General features: G+C 41.7%; 1 protein-coding gene across 1 annotated transcript in view; it reads left to right on the top strand.

Annotated features, from left to right (window-relative positions):
- The window catches only part of LOC103752253 (NACHT, LRR and PYD domains-containing protein 1a-like), a 64,791-nt gene that overhangs the window by 20,332 nt on the left and 27,985 nt on the right, over positions 1-16,474 (top strand). The window contains exons 3-6 of the mRNA XM_008855977.2: positions 100-105; positions 10,181-10,345; positions 11,476-11,649; positions 12,975-13,064. Of these exons, the coding sequence (XP_008854199.1) occupies positions 100-105; positions 10,181-10,345; positions 11,476-11,649; positions 12,975-13,064 (435 nt within the window). The remainder of the gene's footprint in view (positions 1-99; positions 106-10,180; positions 10,346-11,475; positions 11,650-12,974; positions 13,065-16,474) is intronic.

The raw sequence follows: 16,474 nt of genomic DNA, 5'->3' as shown, positions 1-16,474 counted from the left end.
TGTGAGACTCAGGCCTTCAAGTTTAGGTCTGCTTCTTTTTGTGAACTTTATGTGTCTTTGTGGTTTACTTTTTGGGCATGAAAGGCTGGTTTGTCTAAGCTTCCGGTTCTCTCTTTTGATTTTATATTAGAGTGGCCGGATTGCTTTTGTCTTCAGGAGTTCCCTCAGAGGCCCAATTCAGATGAGGGTCAGATGTTTTCAGGCTTTCTCCTAGGGTCTGAATCCCTCCAGGAATGATTTTGGCCTCAGGAATTTGGGGGTTGGACTGGCCTGGTTGCCTGGCCCTGGAAAGATGCTGGTCTAGGGCAGCCGGTGGCTGTGCCACCCAGAGATGCAAAGGCAGATAGGGGGTGGGGATAAGAGGCCCCAAGGACTCCTGGGGACTGCACTGAGGAACTGTGTTGCTTCCAGAGAGAGGCCTGTGGGTAGCTCTGTAGTATTTCACTTAGTACAACAGTTCCTAGTTCCATCCATTTACCTGCAAATTTTATCATTTATCAGTTGAGGGACATTTAGTTTGTTTCCATTTCTTAGCTATTGTGAAAAGAACAGCAACAATCATGGCTGTGTAAGCATCTCACAGCAGGATGAGTTCATTTGGATATATGCCAAGGAGTGATATGATTGGAACATACAGTAGGTTTATTTTTCGTTTTTTTATTTTAAATTTCTATTGAATTTTCGTACAATAATCTGGTGATATTCATACCTCTCCTCAAAGGCCCCCAATTTAATGTGATATATATATATATATGACCCATAGAGTCAGATTGGATTCCCAAATATCCTTCACTGTATGTCCATCCACTGGGCCCACCAATCCCACCCCAGTAAGACACACTCTCTCTCTCCTCCCAACAGCCATCAATTGCTAAAAATTCCTTAGGTTGGGTTGGAATTTCCTACCTACTTCTCCATGTCTATGCTGGGATTTTGTCTGGCTTAAGCTTGCATAGAACTTATACATACTGTCACCATTGCTATGATTTCATATGTTGATCATTTGTCTGGAAGACTCTGTTTCCTTGTGGTCATCCAGCCCTTCTGGCTCTTATAATCTTTCCCCCCCCTCTTCCATAATGATCCCTCAGCCTTGGGAGGCAGAGATTTAAAATAGGTGTCCTATTCAGGGATAAGCACTCTACAATCTCTCTTCTCTGCACATTGGCCAATTGTGGGTTTCTTAGCTAATCATCATCTGTGAAAGTTAGGAAACTTTTCTGGTGATAGTTGAGAGATACATTCATCCTAAGTGTAGAGGCTGCATTGAGGATGTGTCACTTAGGGTAAAATGTCTCACAGATCCTTAGTCTCTATGTTTAACCAGTTGTAGAATGCTATGTTGTCTCCATATGTTGCAAAAAGAAACTTCTTTCATGAGGGGTGAGAGGTACATTAGTCTGTGAATATGAAGATGCATAGTTAGAATATTGTGAGAAATTACATAGGTCTGGGAATGTGACGAAACTTAGTTTCTCAGATCTATGACCTTTCTAGACATGTATATTTGGCTGTTTCTAGTACCACACATGCGTTCCATCCTCCTTTATAACCTTCCCTCTCCCTCCCCAGTTAAAGTATCCCCTTTTCTCCATTTCTCCATTAATGCCCCTCTATCTTGGGTTCCTCCTTTATCCTCATGATTCCTTTCCGTTTTCCTAGCTCCAGGATATATACTTACATCTAGAATTTGGAACTAAGATTCACAAAAGAGGGAGAACATATGTCACTTGTGTTCTGAATCTATGCTACTTTACTTAGTATAACAATTTCTAGTTCCATTCATTTACCTACAAATTTCATTATTTGATTTTTCATTTATGCTGAATAGAACTCCATTGTGTAAATGCCACACATTTTCATTATCTATCATCAGTTGAATGACCTTTAGGTTGTTTCCATTTCTTAGCTACTGGGAATACAGCAGCAATAAGCAGGCATGTGTAAGTATCTCTGTAGTAGGATGAGTTCATTAGGTATATTCAAAGCAGTGGTACAACCTGATCATGTGGTAGACGTATTTTTAGTTTTGTAAAGAGTTCTCCATAATAATTTCCACAGTGGTTGCACCAGTTTGCAATCCCAGCAAGAGTGGATGAGGATTCCACTTTCCCCAAATCCACACCAACATTTGGTGTCATTTTTTTCCTTTTAATCTTAAACATTCTGACTGGGGTTAGGTGAAATCTTAAAGTAGATTTGATTTGCATTTCCCTAATTACTAAGGATGTTGAACACTTTTAAAGTATTTCTTAGCCATTGTTATTTCTTCTTTTGAAAGCTCTCTGTTCAGATCCATAGTCCATTTTTTAATTGCATTGTTTGTTTACTTGATTCTTTGAGGGTTTTTTTAGTTCTTTTTATATCCTGGTTATTAATCCTCTGCCATATATGTAATTGATGAAGATTTTCTCCCATTCTGTGGGCTTCCTCTTCATTGGATTGGTTGCATCCGTTGTTGTACAGAAGCTTTTTAGTTTGATGAGGTTGGTTATGTGTCCAACAGGAAGGAACTTTTACTCTGCTTTTGGCTAATTCAATTTGGTTCTGTTAATACTGTTTATGTAGCTTAGTTTGTGTAGCTTTTGTTCAGGTCTGAAAGACAAATCGGTGAATGTTTCAAGCTCTTGCAGGGTAGTAGACTGGTTAGAATCCTGGCTGATCGGGTCTGTCTGCCTGATCTAGAGGCTGGGATGTTGGGGGTGGGGGGATCACCTGGGAAGGGACTTCAAGATCTACGATAGGGTGTTTAGTCTGGGTTGGAAGCTAGTCCAGGGATCTGAGGTAAAGAAATTGGGTCCTGCCTGTGACAGAGGGGTCGGGGTGGGGGTGGGTGAGAGGAATGGAGTAGAGAGGCAGTGAGCAGGATCTGACTTACCAGAGTCCTGGCTGAGCAGGTCTGTCTGCCTGATCCAGAGGCTGGGAAGTTGGTGGTGGGGGCACTGCCTGGGGAGGGACTTAGGGATCTATGGTAAGGTGTTTAGCTAGTCAGTTCAGGATCTGAGGTGAAGGAATTGGAGCCGGCCTGGGTCCAAGGCTGTCAGAGTGGGTAAGAGGACTGACACCATCTTTTAAATAGAATTGGATCCTGACTCTTCTCACTGTGCAGGAGGAGACCACTGATCCAGGCAGCTTCCAATCTCTGCCCTAGCTTCCTAACACTCCCAGCTGCTGCTTTACATTCCATTCTCAGCCCTAGATCGAAAATCATCACCTTTTATGTAACTTAGTTCAAGTCATCATTTAGTCACACTCCAATCCTCCCCATATCACTCTGAGTAAAATACATGTTCCTTCTGATGTGTCTACATGACCCACCCATCCAAACCCTGCCATCTTTCTGGCATTAGAGCCCACTTTGTGCTTCTGCCTCATTTTGCACTCATGTTTGGGTCTTCTATTTTGCTTTGTTGATCTCCATGTTTCTTTTTGTGGCAATGCCATGCTTTTTAATTACTATATCTCTGTAATATAGTCTGAGGTCTGGTATGGTTATCCCCACTGCATTCTTTGTGCTGAGGATCTTTTGTGATTCCATAAGAATTTTAGGATTTTTTTTTCTAATTCTGTGGAGAGTGTCATCGAGATTTTGATTGGGGTTGCATTGAATCTATAAATTATTTTTAGCAGGCTGGTCATTTTCACAATATTAATTCTGTCTTTCCATCTCCTGTGCCTTCCTCAAAAATTCTTTCTTCAAATATTTAAATTTTTATCATAGAGGTCTTTAATATCTTTGATTAAGTTTATTCTTAAATATTTCTGAGGTTATTGTGAATGGGAGAGTTTCCATTAATTCAGTCTCTGACTCCTTGTTATTAATATATAGAAAGGCCACTGTTTTTTGTTAATTGAATTTCTTGACATTTTCTGGTGGAATTTTAGGGATCTCTTATGTATAATACCATATCATCTGTAAACAGGGATAAATGACCTCTTTTTTTCTGAATAGTAGCCCCTTAATTTCTTTCTCTTGTCTATTTCTCTAGTAGGAGTTTCAAGCATTATATTGAAAAGGAATGGGGATAGTGGATAGTGTTGTCTGGTTCCTAATTTTAGTGGGAATGCTACAAGTTTTTCTTCATTTTGAATGATGTTGACTGTATGTTTGGTGTATATATATTTAATTATGTTGAGGTGTGCTTCCTCCAGTCCAATTCCCTCTAGGACTTTAATCATAAATGCATGTTGAATTTTTCAAAGGCCTCTTCTGTATCTATTAAGATGATCATGTGATTTTTGTCTTTAATTCCATTTATATGGTTTATTATTACTTATTGACTTATGTGTATTGAGCCACCCTTACATCTCTGGAATAAACCCAGCTTGATAGTAGTGGATGGCCTTTTTGATGTGTGTATGTAGGTGATTTGTATTTTGTTGAGAATTTTTGCTTCTATGTTTATTAGGGATATGGGACTACAGCTTTCTTTTTTATTGTGTCATTACCTTGTTTGGGTATTATAGCAATACTGGTATCATAGGCGTTTTGGAGTTCTCCCTCTGTTTCTATATCTTTGAATAATTTAAATAATACTAGTAGTAGATCTTAGAAAGTCTGGTAAAATTCTGCTCCGAATCCAACTGGGCCTGTACTCTTTTTGGTTGGGTGGCATTGTATTACTGTTTCAATTTCCGTATTTGTCAAGGGTCTATTTAAAGTGTTGATCTCTTCTTGGTTTATCTTTGGTGAATCCATTGAATTTAGAAACACTTCCTCTTTTATATTTTCTAATTTAATAGAGTTTATCATATGTTCTTAAAGTATTTCCTTATAATGTTCTGTTGGTGATGTTTCCCCTTTCATCTCTGATTTGGTTAATTTGGATTTTCCCTTTATTTTGGTTACCTGCGCTATGGGTCTGTCTGTCTTGTTAATCTTTTCAAAGAACCAGCTCTTAAATTCAATGATTCTTTGTATCATTTTCTTTCTATTTCATTGATTTCTGCTCTGATTTTTATTATTTCTTCTCATCTGTTGGGCTGGGTTGGTTTGTTCTTGCTTTTCCAAAATTTTAAGTTGTATTATTAGGTCATTTGTTTGTTCTCGTTCTGATTTTTTAATGTGGGTGCTTAGAGCTATAAACATCCCTCTTATAACTACTTTTCATGTGTCCTAGAGGTTTTATAGTGTTGTTTTCATTTAGTTCTGTCGCACCACCTCCAGTGGAGCCTGCATGAGGAACTCTCCGTGGGTCAAAGGTGAGAAAACTTCAAAGGAAGAATGCTTCGTGTAGAATGGCTGTGCTAAAAAGCATGCTGTGTCCTTGGCTGTTCTGCTTTAGTTCCAGTCTTTATTGCTGTCTTTATTCCTGTTCTTTCCTCATAGAGGAACTGCTTTGTACCTACTCAGGTCATTAGGCCCACCTGAAGAGAGACTAGATACGGATGATTTCCTGAGAACTCAGTCACCCGATATTAGACTTCCTCCAAATGCTCCTCTCTTGTTTCAAGCAATAAGTAAAGTAGCTAGGAATAGGCAATCTTGGAAAATTCTAGATAAGTTACAGCAAGAAGAATTATTTGTAAATAATCCCCCTGCTTCAGTCCCTAGAGTTGACTCAAGGAGATCAAAGGGATACTAAAAGAAGATTGCTGCCTACAATTAAGACAGACTTTGGAATTGCCTGTGAGTTAAGGAGAGGTAGGCTATGGCATCCCCTTAAGGGAAAGGAGAGCATATTTAGGATCCCTGAGCCCACTGATGAACCACTTCCTCATACAGGAGTTTATGAAGGAAATAATAGGTGGGTAAATATTCAAGGAAGGGAAGTTTCATGGTATTCATTATAGTTTATGGATAGGTTAGCTAGATCCAGACCACCTTGGTGCCTTTACTACAAGTCAGCAGCAAAGTATACTTGAACAATTACAGGCAGTATAAGAAACATGGAAAGAAAGAATAGAAAATATGTATTAGAGAAAGACGCCTTTGAAGTTTATGGAGTTATTATAAGGAAGATGCTATTTTACAACTTCACTGACCTAGTCATTGGCCTCGGCCACTGAAACCTCAAAACTGAGAAAACGGAACCATAAAATTACCAACCATGAAATTTATAAGTAGCTGATGTTGCCAAACCACTAAGGGAAAAGGACAAATAGTCTAAGCACCTGATTAATTAGATAAGAACACTGTACACTGTACTGTATTGCTTTGATTTTGAATTGTATTTCTAAGAAAATGATTAACCATGAAATCAACCTGATGCTTGCACAGTCTTGTTCTGTAACTTGTATAAAATCCGATGCTCCAATTTAGAAAATTACATTCAGATCATCAACCATCTCTTGTGTTGTGTCTGTTTGTCACTCGCCGAATCCTTGCCCACTCTCCCATTCCCCGTTCCCATCGGACTGAGTGCTCCGGTCTGGGCTGGTCCGTCACATAGTTCCGTAAGTACTTTTTTTTTCTTTTCTCATTCTTTTTTTGACACATTCATCACTCAGGAGTGTGTTGTTTAATCTCCATAAGTTTCTGTAGTTATTAGAGCTTCTTTTGCTGTTGATTAAAGTTTTATTGCATTGTGGTCTGATAGAATACATAGAATTATTTCAATTTTTTTATTTTTTGAGGTTTGTTTCTGTCCCAGTATTTGGTCTGTTTTGAAGAAACTTCCATAGGCTTCTGAGTAGAATGTGTGTTCTTTGGTGTTTCAGTGGAATATTCGGTAGATGAGTCTTAGATACATTTGATATATGATATCATTTAATTCAGATGTTTGTCTATTCTTTGTCCACATAACCTGCTTATTGGACAAAGTGGAGTACTAAATTCACCTGCTATTACTCACTTGGGGTTCATCTGTGTCTTAAAGTTCAGCAGTGCTGTTTTAATGAAATTCAGTGCAGCAGAGTTTGTTCATGATTGTGATGCCCTCTTGGTTAATTGTTCTCTTGACAAAAATTTAATGACCTTCTTTATCTCTTCTGATTAATTCTAACTTGAAGTATATTTTGTCAAATATTAGAATAGCAACTCCTGCTTGTTCCTTAATGTCATTTTCTTGGAATATGTTTTTCTATCCTTTCACTCTAAGGTGGTACTAATCCTTAGAGATAAAATAGACAACAAAAAGACGGATTTTGTTTCTTAATCCATTCAAGTAGCCTGTGTCTTTTAACTGGGGAGCTGAGGTCATCATATTTGGAGATATTATTGAAAAGTGTGTATTGGTTACTGTCTTTTTGATTTCTGTTTGTGTTCTTAGTAGTACTTTGTGTTTCCATACTTTATACTTTCATTTGTTTTCTTTCTGTAACCTCTTCAGTATGGTTATTTTTTCCCTTCAGTCCTTCACATTGCTTCACATAGTCTCTGTAGGATTGGTTTGGTGGACATGAATTCTTTCAGCTTATTTGTATGAAGGAAGATTTTTCTCTGCTGGGTAAACATTCTGGATGGGCATCTGTGATCACTGAGAACATGAAATACTTTGCTTCAGGCTCTTCTGGTTTTTGTAGTTTGCATTGAAAAGTCGCTTGTAATTCTGATGGGATTTCCTTCTTATGAAACTTGTTTTTCTCTTACAGATTTCAGTACCCTCTCTTTGTTTTTTACATTGATTATTTTTACTTTGTTATGCCATGAGGAGCTTTCGCTCTAGTCTTGTCTAATTGGTGGTCATGTGTTTCCTGTAACCTTTACAGGTATGTCTTTTCTTTATTTAGTGACGTTTTCTTCTATAATCCAGTAGGCCCATGGCAGGGTTGGGGACAGCATCAGGAGGATCTGACTAGTTAAGCAGAATAAATGTGAGCCCTGGAGCAGGAAGAGATGTGAAACTTTTGTGTTGCCATTTGAGGATTGACTGCACAGAGTCCTGGATCAGCATATTGGGATGGAGCTCCTAAGTGAGCAGATTGACTGGTAGTTTAGGGTGGGATTCCATACATCTGAGGCAAACAGAGCTCAGATGGCTGGATGCAGGGAAGTCTCAGTGCTAGAACACCAAACCACCAAGATTGGAGCAGGGAAGGATCCAGAAGATACAGGCAGGGCTGAGAGCTGAGATGGTGGGGATTGACTCACTCTGCCAAGAGGTGTATACACAGATCAGGAATGGGATGAGATCCCTGTGGAAATTCTGAGAGCTAAGATGGCAGGGCAGTAGGGAGTCTCAGGGAAGGAGCTTAAACCTCACTGCCTCACTGTTTTTAAATAATAAATTTTGTAATTTTACTTTGTCAGTGTAAATAATAGCCATTCATCAAAAACTACCATGTTTTGGAAATTTAGTGATTGAGTGCACTGACATTTTTTTATTTTTGTAAATTTGAATATAACACCTTCAACTTTTGTTTCAGGAAGCTTGACCACTTTTAATCTGTGAGAGGTTTTCGGTGTTTTGTTTGTTTGTGTCTTTGTTTTGGTTTTTATTTTTGCTTTGTTTCATTTGGAGTGCTGGGGACCAAGCCTTGCTCAGGATGGGCAAACACACCACAGAGTTAGCTCAATCGCTTGAAGTTTTGTATGTTAGAGTGACCTGGAACTCACTGTTGCCCTTCCTCTGCCTGTTCGAGTGCTGCCATTGCAAAGACCCCCTCCCACACAGTTAATGTTTTTCCTGTGTGAGCATGTCTAGGGTTTATAAGTCTAAAGTTGGTAAAGCTTAAAATGGCACTTGGACTTTTAGAAGACTCTGCAGTATCTTGTCATCATCACAAACCCTCTGAGCAGCAGATCCCCTGCTGTCCTGGTTTTACAGCCAAGGAAACTGAGTAAGACACAGATTGGTGTGCAAGCAGCTGACTGGTCACCTCTGCGTGGCTCTGTGGACTTGAGAGTGGGAGGGGGATGAATTAGGAATGGGGGCATATTGGGAAATGGTAAGTCAGAGAATTACAAGAACATTGAAATACAGGTTATCTAGCAAGAAAATACAAACGTGCCTGAATTTCAGAATGGAGCTGCAGTAGCTGAAGCCTGGCATCCAATGAGCTCATTAAAGGGGTGTGTAAAAATGGAAACATTAAGAGAGCAGATGTTGCACAGGGCAGGTCTACTCTAACACAGCATCCTCTCCCATTCAGGCAGATATTCTCTCCCAGGACATTTCCCTTTGTCCATGGACCTTCTCTGTGGTCTTCTATCCTTGGAAGGGGATAGAGTTCATGGGAACCAGCATGGATGCTATGTATGTGCAATCATGTTGGGAGCCGTTTCAGCATATTGGGAGACTGAGTCTTACCCACTTCTTCACAACTGCTGACAGGCCTCAGCTGGCTATTTTCCATTCTGCCCGCAGCCTTGGCCCGAAAACTTTGGCAGGCAAGCAGAGCCCACAACCTTGGCTCATAGCCGGGGCTGGTAGCCCGCGGCCTTGCTCTAGTTATTGTAAATAACCCTGTTTTCTGTTGATCAGTAGACTCTCACAGGCACTGGATGGAGCCCACGGCCTTCACCTGCGGTCTTGTTTTCTCTTCCAGTAACTGCTTTGCTCTCAGTGGATTCCTCCCTTGGAGTGCACCTGGGCCTTTGCTATCTGGCTGATATGATTCAGTCCAGTCTATACTTCTTATTTAACTGTATGCTTGTGCTTCAATAAACGAGACTTGATCAGAGCACTGTCTTGTCTCCATTTCTCTTGCCCCTTGCCTCATCCACATATCCCCAATCCAGGTACCCCGTGGCAGACCCCGCAGGCCAGGGCACAATCATGCTCAGCATCCCATCACAAATTCATCCTCACCCACCTCTCCTGAGCTCTCTTGCCACCTTCCGTCTCTGGCTTCCATTTATGACTACTGAAACTCTAGAATTCTATACCAAAGGGAGGTAGGTCTGTTTACTTCAAAGGGAAGAAGGCTGCCTCGATTACCAGTGTCCTCCTCTGTGCAAAGCCCTCTGATGGACACTGTAGGTAAAAAAGAAAAAAATTATCAACTATCTGTTCATGGCCTTAAGAAGACCCACTTTGATGCAGACACAAACACACAAATGAGCACATACCATGCTGTGCTAAAGGCTGTAGATGAGGACTCATGCAGAGGAGGGGCCCAGATTACAGGGCAAAGGAGCAGGTGGGGAAGCTGGTCCATCTTGTAGATGGCACATTGGGGTCTGTTGCTTAGGAGGACAGAGACCCACTCTGCAATATAGTATAGTCCTGTATACCTCAGTCCATGAATAAGCAAGTCACATCCCTATTGTCTCCATCTCTCTCTCCCTTATGTCAAGGTGGACCCCAATCACAAATGCCAGCTGGCAGATTCTCTTCTCTACTGGTGGAATCATCAACAGCCTGGAGGAACTGGACTTAAGTGGAAATCAGCTGAGCTGCTCGGCATTGAAGAATCTTTGTGAGATCCTAAAATACCCTGGCTGCCACCTGAAGACCTTGTGGTGAGTCTGGCTGGGTTCTGCCGTGAAGCAGGGATGGTGGGAGAGCAAAGCTGGGAGTAGGATAAAGCTTGGTCTTCAGATATTCACTGGACCCTCTGACCATGCCTATGATGGATTCCAGAGATTCTACGATAAACAAACAAATGGGATTTTTTCTCAGAGAGTATGTGCAAGACTGACATTAATAAAGGAATTCCACTTACACAATCCCATGAGGGCTCCAGTGGAGAATGCTTCCTGCGGAAGTGGCCAGAAAGAGATCTAAAGAGTACAGAGGAAGTGGCTAAGTGAAGCAGAAGGGAAGAAAGCTCAAGGCCCAAGGCTTGAGAACCCCTCCTTTTCCTCCTGCTCGCTACCTTGGTAACCACCTTTCTACTCCTATCTCTATGAACTTTACATTTTTAAAGGTTTCACAAGCAAATGAGACCATGTTGTATTCATCTATGTCAGGCTTATCTGTTTTGGATGACTCTGGAGGTGCATGAGTGGCCTGCTCTGGACTTCATGGAGTTTGGGCCTCCCCTTGACCAAGCAGCAGCAGAGCAGTGGACCCCTGCCTGTATTCCATTGGTCCTGCAGCGCAGCTATGGGAGACATGGAACTATCCATCCAGATGAGACAAGCAGGCCAGAGGTCCATGCAGACATGGTCCTGGTTTGGGACAGTTCATATACCAGACCCCAGAATGTACTGGGGAGCCCAGTATATTCCCTTTGCTCCAAGTGAACATGCCATATTCCCCCTCAACTTTTTTATACTAGAAGCTCATTGGTTTAAATCCTAGCCTGGAAATAGCATTAATATTAAGATCACCTGGATACCTGTTGCTCACTGACTATTTGTCTGTGCCAATGTGGTTAACATTTAAACAGGGGTATACAAACAGGACATAGATAAATTACACATACAAGGTTGATATGATGGGTGGGAGAGTTCCTTTGAATGTGAGCAGACATAATAAACGGTAGATAACATACAATAAGAAAATTAAACCATCTCAGGTTACTCCAAGCCAGAGAAGTCCCGATCTTCCTTTAATAAGGGCCATAGATACCAGAAAGAGATATCCAAACCTTGCTACCTAGAGGAGTGAGCCCTCAAGAAAATGATGCTATTCATCTACCATGCAGGTTGGTCGACTGTGGCCTCACATCGAGCTGCAAGGACCTGGCCTCGGTGCTCGTGCTCGGTACCAGCCCCAGCCTGGAGGAACTAGATTTGCAGCTGAATGACCTAGGAAACCATGGTGTAAAGCAGCTGTGTGAGGGGCTCAGGTATTCTACTGGCCACCTCAGGTTCCTGAGGTAAGTAAGGCCTTGTGGATCCTTTATGGGCAGTGGGAAGGGAAATATGTAGGTGGGATAACAGAGGATGGGACATGAAAAAGAAAAGGGACAGGTAAATGCACAATCAGCCTGGAATCACTATCTCCTCCAAAATTCAGTTTCCTCAGCTATTTAATGACAATTTCACACCCACCTCATACATTGTAATGTCATACAGTATATATGTCTAAAAATGGATGAAACCTGTGTCAGCTTTGTGTGGCTGAAATGCAACAATCCCCCTGCCCTAGAGTTTCATTCAGGGTACAATACGGCACGGAAGAGTCTGCTTCTGGCCTCTGGTAGCTGAAACCAAGTGGCTGGCAGCTTCACTTTGCAGCCAGCTTTCAGCTATGACCATCTCCCATATACTGAAGAGGCTGTCTGATGCTGGTCTCTGCTGTAAGTCTGCTTTCAAGTTCCAACTCAGGTACTTGTCAAGTCTTAGATGCCACCTTTCCTCTGGAGACAGGAATAAGCTTTCACCCCAATGGCTACATGACTCCTCCCTGGGAGAACAGCCTACACAGCAGAAATGGTGACTTTACACAGCCTCTCACAGGTACAAGACGTTTTCTTTCCTGCCATTTCTTTCCTGTGCCTCACAGCAGGCAGAGTGGGACTGATGCATCCACATTATGGACTAAGAACCTGGAATCCCAGAGAAGGCAGTCACTATCCTAATCCAACAGAAACATAGGTTGTAATATTTCTAAGAACAGAACCAAAGGACTGGGGTTGTGGTTCAATGGTGGGAGATTCTGTGTGAGGACATGACTTCCCTCTTCAGCACTGAAGGGGAAAAAATGAGATCAAGATTCCTCCCAGGAGGATTTCCATGAAATCCTAAGACCCACTTTGAACATCTTCACAAAGCCCATTTTGTAATGAAACCATGGTCTCTAGTCGTTTGGAATGTTGGTGGATAAAGGCAAGAGTCGTTTCATCCACAACCGTGTCTCTTCCTGGGACAGTGTGTATCCAATGACTGGCCATGTCTGGGTATAAAGTGCCAGCCCCTCATCCCAAGTCTGAATAATCCCAGAGGCTATCATCCGAGTTCACACCTGTGAGCTGATTGAGACCCACTGAAACCAGATCATGGCTGCATCTCCTACTCTCTTGTCCTGGTGTTGGCCCAAGAAAAAGTTCTGGTGGCCTCCCTCACTGAATTCATCTCAGAGCCTAATTCTTGGTAACCTAAATATAGCAGAATCTTTTATCAGGTAGCTGAGTCTGGGTTCCTGGGGCCTGGGGACCCTGAGGTGAATCCCAGGAGAACCTGGCTTCCCTTGTGCTTGCAGGCTGGACCAGGCTTCTCTGAATGACCCAGTGATGATGAAACTGAAGGCACTGGAGAAAGGCAGACCCCAGCTGGTCATCTCCAGCACATGGTAAGGAATAGACACAGAATCCCCTCTGTACAACCAAAGCCCACACAGAGCCCATGTGACTGGTCCAGAGCTGAAAGATGGGGATAGGGTCTTGGGTTGGCAAGAGAGACAAATGGAGCCAGGAAGAAACGAGGAAACACACCAACAATGAGGTAGATTGTTTTGGCTTCACAGTGAAAATAGAGTTATATAGCCTGCTTGCTTGAATATTTTCATTGGAAAATGAATAATATGAAAAAATAAATCAGTGTCAAGTCTCTGAGCACAGCATACTGTGATGACAAGCAGACACCAGCCTACTGACTTCTCCAGAGAACCTAGAGCAAGGGAATAATATAAACATGCGCCACAGGAGTGAAGTAGAGAAACAGAGAGACTCCCAGGGAAAAGTCCAATGTGTGTGAGAGGGCTGAGGTGAGGGGGTGGGGATTCAGGGGTAGAAGAGGAACTTTAGAAGAGAAATATCATCTTCAACCCCTGTGGAATGCACTGAAGCCCCATGCTCTCCCCTTTAGACACATTTCAGCTCAAGATCATGAACTTCATTTGTCTGTAAGGTCTGCCTTCTGTGCCTCACCTGAAATGGAAGGGAAAGCTAGAGGCTTAGGAGACACATTTATTCATTGAACAAACGTTCTCCAAGACTCACTGTGCATCATACATTACTTGGACATCTAAAGACATGGTAGTGAACAATTCTGATAAGGCCCAACATCCGTGAACTCACACAGAGCCCATGTGACTGCTTGCAGGGGAACAGGCACATGTTCTCCCACAGTTCTGTGAAATTGACCTGGGGACCATGTGAGTGTACCGATGTTCTATCTGGCCTCATCTAAAGGAAATAATCTGTGCTGAACTGAATTCTCAAACATGAGAACTGTGAGCTGGGCCAAAAAGGAGACAATACCTGGCAGAGGTGGAGGTTTTGAGGAAGGAAAGAACTCAGTCAGCTCCCTTGAGGGACAGAAAATCACAGGTGGAGAGGACCCCCAGATGCTGTTGGTCTCCATCAACAGCATCTGTCTCACTATCACCTGAGATATCCATAAAAATGCAGCTTCTCAGGCCCCACTTCAGACCTACTGATTTCAGAGTCTGAGGTGAGGCAGCCTCGTTCAATGAGGTCTCTGATTTTTTAGTTGAATTTTTGCAAATTGCATACAATATATCTTGATCATATTTAGACCCCCCTCTCCTATCTGCATCACTCCTAAAGCCTCTTCCACCACATTTCATATACTCTGTCATATACCTTAAGGCCTATCCAGTGAACTGTGTGTTCCCAAATGTCCTTTGGTGTGCATCCATCCACTGGAGCCTGGTTAATCTATCTAGTGTCACACCCTTAAAGAAAATTGACTCTCTCTCTCTCTCTCTCTCTCTCTCTCTCTCTCTCTCTCTCTCCTAGCAATCATCAGTTCCCAAGAGTCCTCAGTTAAGGATGGGGTTTCTTACCCACTTTCCCATTTCTATGCTGGAATTTTTTGTCTGGTTTGAGCCTGTGCATGCTTTTAGCATTGCTGTGAGTTCATATGAGTAAATTCCAAGCTGTCTGGAAAGCACTGTTGCCTTGTGATCATTCATCACTTCTGGCTCTTACAATCTTTCCACTCCCTCTTCTGCAATGGTTTCTGAGCCTTGGGTGGCAGAGGTTTGATATTAAGTGTTCTATTCAGGGACGAGCAGCCTGCAGTCTCTTACTCTATGCTCTTTGGTCAGTTGTGGCTTTCTGGGTTAATCACTATCTGTTCCATGAGGAAACTTCACTGGTGAGAGTTAAGAGATGCATTGATATTCTTTCTGCCCTCTGTTCCACATGCTCCCTGAGACTTAGGTGTAGAGATTTCATCATAGATGTGTCACTTAGGGCTGGGTAACCCATAGATACTTATTCTCTGCATTTGACCAGTTGTGGAATTTTGTAATAGTCTCCATCTGTGAAAAAAGAAGTGTCTTTGACAAATGGTGAAAGGTATACCTTTCTGTAACTATTAGAATATATATTTAGAAAACGGTAAGAAATTGCATTGGACTAGGGATGAGACAAAAGTAGATTTTTCTCCAGTAAATTTTATGACTCTGCAGCCATATGTCTTTGACTATCTTTATATCACCTCACATGAGTTCTATCCCATTGAGACTTAATTCTAATTAAACCACTGTAGATTACCCCCAAGATAAAAGTGCCATTACTTCACCAACAGAGATTATTTTCTGGGCCAGTCATTGTTGTGGTTCATAGACTATACAGTTGAATGTCATCAATAGGTTTTTCTGCCTTGCAGTTTGCATAGTATCTTCCGATACTATGGGAGCTAGCCTTCAGGGAGGAGGCTTCCAGGTCAGTTCCAGCTTGATTGCTCCAATTCATGTGTCCAAAGTATGCCCTGTCTTCAAAAATAAATCTTACATTTAAGTTCTGGGAAGCAATCAAAGGCTATAGCAATAACCTTTGTTGTTTTGTGAGTCTCTTGGACTACTCTGACCAACAACTTGAAGGGCATCTTCCCCTGCTTGGCACTGTGCTTCTTGTTATACAGCTTTCAGCTATACACATGCACACACACACACACACAATGCATGTGCACACAAGTATGCATATTTGTGTGTGTTGTATGTGTAGATGTGTATTTTTCATTAGGCTTTTGAACTAATATATTACCCTCTGGTTTTTATCCTAAGTATTATTTATGTCTCCTACCTCTCCTCCTGTATAACCCTCTCTCTTCCCTCCCCATTTAAAGTACCTCTATTTGCCCCATTTCCCACTTGAGAACACCTGTCTCCTATCAACTTTTTTGAGCTCCTTCTTCCCCTTTACCCACATGGTTCCTATCTGGTTTCCTGACTCCTATGGTCGTATTAAGATATAGACTCACGTCTGAGGATTTGAACCTAAGACTCACATGAAAGAGAATATACATCGCTTGTATTTCTGAGTCTGTGTTACTTCACTTAGTATAACAATTTATAATTCTACTCATTTATCTGAACGTTTCATGATTTCGTTTTTCTTTACTGCTGAGCAGAACTCCATTGTGTAAATGTACAACATTTTCATTATTCATTCATCAGTCAAAGGACATTTAAGTTGTTTGTATTTCCTAGCTATTGTGAAAAAAGCAGCAACAAACATGGATGAGCACATATCTCTGTAGTGCTCATATCAAGGTCTTTTAGTATATGCCAAGGAGTGGTATAACCAGATAATATGATAGATTTATTTTTTTGTTTGTTTGTTTTGAAGAATTCTCCACATTAATTTCCAGAGTGGTTGCAACAGTTTGCGATTCCACCAGCAGTAAATGAGTGTTTTCCTTCCCCCACATCCTCGCCAGAATTTGATGTCATTTCTTCTCTTGATCTTAGACAATCTGACCACTGTTTAAGGTATTTCTTTTTTTTTT

The sequence above is a fragment of the Nannospalax galili genome, unplaced genomic scaffold (genome assembly GCF_000622305.1).
Source record: "Nannospalax galili isolate Female #2095 unplaced genomic scaffold, S.galili_v1.0 scaffold146, whole genome shotgun sequence".
NCBI classification, from domain to species: Eukaryota; Metazoa; Chordata; class Mammalia; order Rodentia; family Spalacidae; genus Nannospalax; species Nannospalax galili.
This window is presented reverse-complemented; position numbering and strand designations above follow the sequence as displayed.